This window comes from Salvelinus namaycush, chromosome 2, assembly GCF_016432855.1.
Source record: "Salvelinus namaycush isolate Seneca chromosome 2, SaNama_1.0, whole genome shotgun sequence".
NCBI lineage: Eukaryota > Metazoa > Chordata > Actinopteri > Salmoniformes > Salmonidae > Salvelinus > Salvelinus namaycush.
In genome coordinates this window covers 31,071,275-31,074,311 of record NC_052308.1, presented here as the reverse complement: position 1 = coordinate 31,074,311, position 3,037 = coordinate 31,071,275, and the positions used below count along the sequence as shown (strand labels likewise).

At 54.5% G+C, this 3,037-nt stretch overlaps 1 protein-coding gene across 1 annotated transcript; it reads left to right on the top strand.

Annotated features, from left to right (window-relative positions):
- Nucleotides 1-701: 701 nt before the first annotated feature.
- On the top strand, nt 702-2,408 carry LOC120021207 (G-protein coupled receptor 22-like). The gene is made up of 3 exons (XM_038964867.1): nt 702-1,314; nt 1,462-1,707; nt 1,885-2,408. Exons 1-3 carry the CDS (start codon nt 702-704, stop codon nt 2,406-2,408), a joined length of 1,383 nt encoding a protein of 460 aa, XP_038820795.1.
- Nucleotides 2,409-3,037: the final 629 nt, after the last annotated feature.

The window sequence follows — 3,037 nt, the reverse complement described above, 5'->3', positions numbered from 1 at the left end:
GTGCCAGGCCTGCCACATCTGTTGACTCATCCAGCTGCATCGCATATAATTCACTGGCTTGTATGCGAAGCAGTAATTGTTTCAAAACATCTCCTGCCATGTCACTGATGCGTCATGAAACAGTGTTGTTTGATGAAGGCATTGTCTGTATAGTTTTTTTGGCCTTTTCCCCCAGCATTGTCCCAGTCATATCCGCGGCAGCAGGAAGAATTAAGTCCTCCACAATAGTGTGGGGCTTGCCTGTCCTAGCCACTAGGTAGCTCACCATATAAGACGCTTCTAGCCCCTTCTTATTAATGGTATCTGTTGTTTTTATACATGTCTTACTACTCGAAAGTCGTCTTTATTCTCGCTCAAAACACTCCCGTGGCTTATTTTTCAAATTGTCATGTTTCATTTCTAAATGTCTGCACAAGAGTGAAGGTTTCCCGCGAGAGAGTAACGGTTAATGTGATTGGATGTTAATTAATCATGGTTGCTGCATATTTGTTGTTGGAGGCTTAAGAGGAGCTCTAGGTCCTATAGCTAAAATGTGATAGATACTAGCTGAGCTATTCACCCTCCTTCTCTCCTTCTCTCCACAGAACTTCAGAGAGGTGCAGACCTGTCAATCACCCTCATCAGCGTCCAGTCAAAGCCAGGAGAAAAGGAGAGGGCAGGGCATGGACTGGCTTGGCCGTTGCTATGAATGAGCGAGTGCCATGGTGTCCATGGAGACCAAGGGCTATACTGACCTCCTGGAGACCAGCGATGGGCAGGGGTCGGGACTTTTGGAGAGAGGGGACGTGTCGGGGACTGAGGAGGGCTGGAGCGTCCCCTTACCCCTGGGCTTCCAGGTGTCCCTCACCACCGTGCTGATGCTGGAGCTGGTGCTCGGCTTCAGCAGCAACCTGACCGTGCTGGTGCTCTACTGCGCCCAGTCCAACCTGGTTGACTCAGTCAGCAACATGGTTACAGTCAGCTTGCACGTGCTGGACATCCTGGTGTGTGTGCTGTGTCTGCCGCTGACCGTGGCGATCATCCTGCTCCCAGTGGACGGTAGTGGCGGGGGCAGCCTGGCTACGCTGTGCTGCTTCCATGAGGCCTGCGTAACCTTCACCAGTGTGGCCACGGCCATCAATGTGCTGGTCATCAGCCTGGACCGCTACGACATCACCGTCCGTCCAGCCACGCGGCTGCTGACTCCGCGACGTGCTGCACTCCTCCTGGCTGCCGTTTGGGCCATATCACTGGCCGTCTTCTTCCTGCCCTTCCTGGAGGGGGACTTCTTCTCAATAGGGTCTGACGCAGAGGACAGCGAGATTGGAGGAGGGTTGGAGATGGACATGGGGGATCTGATACCTGAGTCTGATTCTGAAGCCCCTACTGGACTGACCCCCACTGGGCAAAACCACACTGGGCTAACCGTCACTCCCTCCACCCCCTCTACTCCATACTACTCCCACCCCCTGCCGCCATTGAGGCAGAACCGGACACTGCTATGTGTGGGTGGGCAGGGCTACCACACGGGCCTGGCCATGTACTACCACCTCCTCCTGCAGGTGCCCTGCTTCTTCATCGCCGTGGTCGTCATGTTGTTCACATACTCCCGCATCCTGCAGGCCCTCAACATCCGCATCGGCACCCACATCAAGAGGGGCCCACGGGCCTCCAATAAGGACTCAGGCTGCAGGATCCGCAGGCGGAGACAAAGGAGGAAGGAGCTGAGTCTGGCCACAGAGGGGAGAGGTTCCTCCAGCCAGAACCAACGCCTCACCCACCCGCCCCTCATCCCATCCCCCAGCTCCCTCCCGCCCCTCTCCTCCATGCCCCTGGTTACCTCTGACAGTGGGGCCACGGGGGTCACCAACACCGCCGCCACCACCCCCAGCGCCACCACCCCAGCGACTCCTAACCCCACTGACGGCATCTCCCCCCCACCGGCGGCGGCGGCAGACCGCCCAGGCGTCCAGGCTTCTGTGTCAGCCATCATCGCCCTGAGGAGGGCCGTGAGGCGCCACCGGGACCGGCGGGAGCGCCAGCGGAGAGTCTTCAAGATGTCCCTGATCATCATCTCTTCTTTCCTGGGCTGCTGGGCTCCTCTGTCCATGGTGAACGTGTTGATACTGTGTCTGGGCCCCAGCGATGGCCTGGTACGTGTGAGGCTCTGCTTCCTGGCCATGGCATACGGCACCACCATCTTCCACCCGCTACTCTATGCCTTCACCAGGCAGAAGCTGCGTAAAGCGCTGAAGACCCATGTCAAGAAGAGGGTGGTGTCCCTGCTGCAGGTGGACCCGGCGCCCAACGGGGGAACTGTTATTCACAACTCCTGGGTGCAGGGGGGTGGACAGAGGAAGGGACGCAAGCCCCGACTGGAGGGCAGTGACGCCACCAGTAACTGCCTAACAGTGGCTGTGAGAGAATGAGGGGCCGTGCAGCTGTGTGTGTGCGTGCGTGTGCAAGCGAGCGTGCGTGTGCAAGCGAGCGTGCATGTGTATATGGGTGTACAGTATGTGATAGTTGACAAAGGTCACACGACATCATCAGCACCTCCCTCCATCCAGATGTGTGATGATGGCAGGTGGACCCAGAGCTCTAATTAACATCAGACCTGCTCTGTGATCTATGTACACAGCTCATCATTAGTCCCCCAGTTAACGACAAGATGGCCACTCCTTCTCCATGGCAATGCCAAGCTACAAAGCAATATGTGACATCACCTGCGTTGCCGCAACCTTAGTTACTGTAGATATACATCCCAGTATAGGTACAGAGCAAAAATATCCACACACATTGATCAACCTGTTGTCATTCACGGAACAAGTCAACACAATATCTACCTGCACACAGATCTCAATGAGAGTCAATATCCAGTAACAGTTTATCATTTGATTAGTCATGCATTAAAGGAGAAGTTTTCTTTTTTACAACCTTTTTTTACAACCTATTTTTATTTTAAATTTTTTTTAAATTTTATCCCCTTTTCTCCCCAATTTTCGTGGTATCCAATCGCTAGTAATTACTATCTTGTCTCATCGCTACAACTCCCGTACGG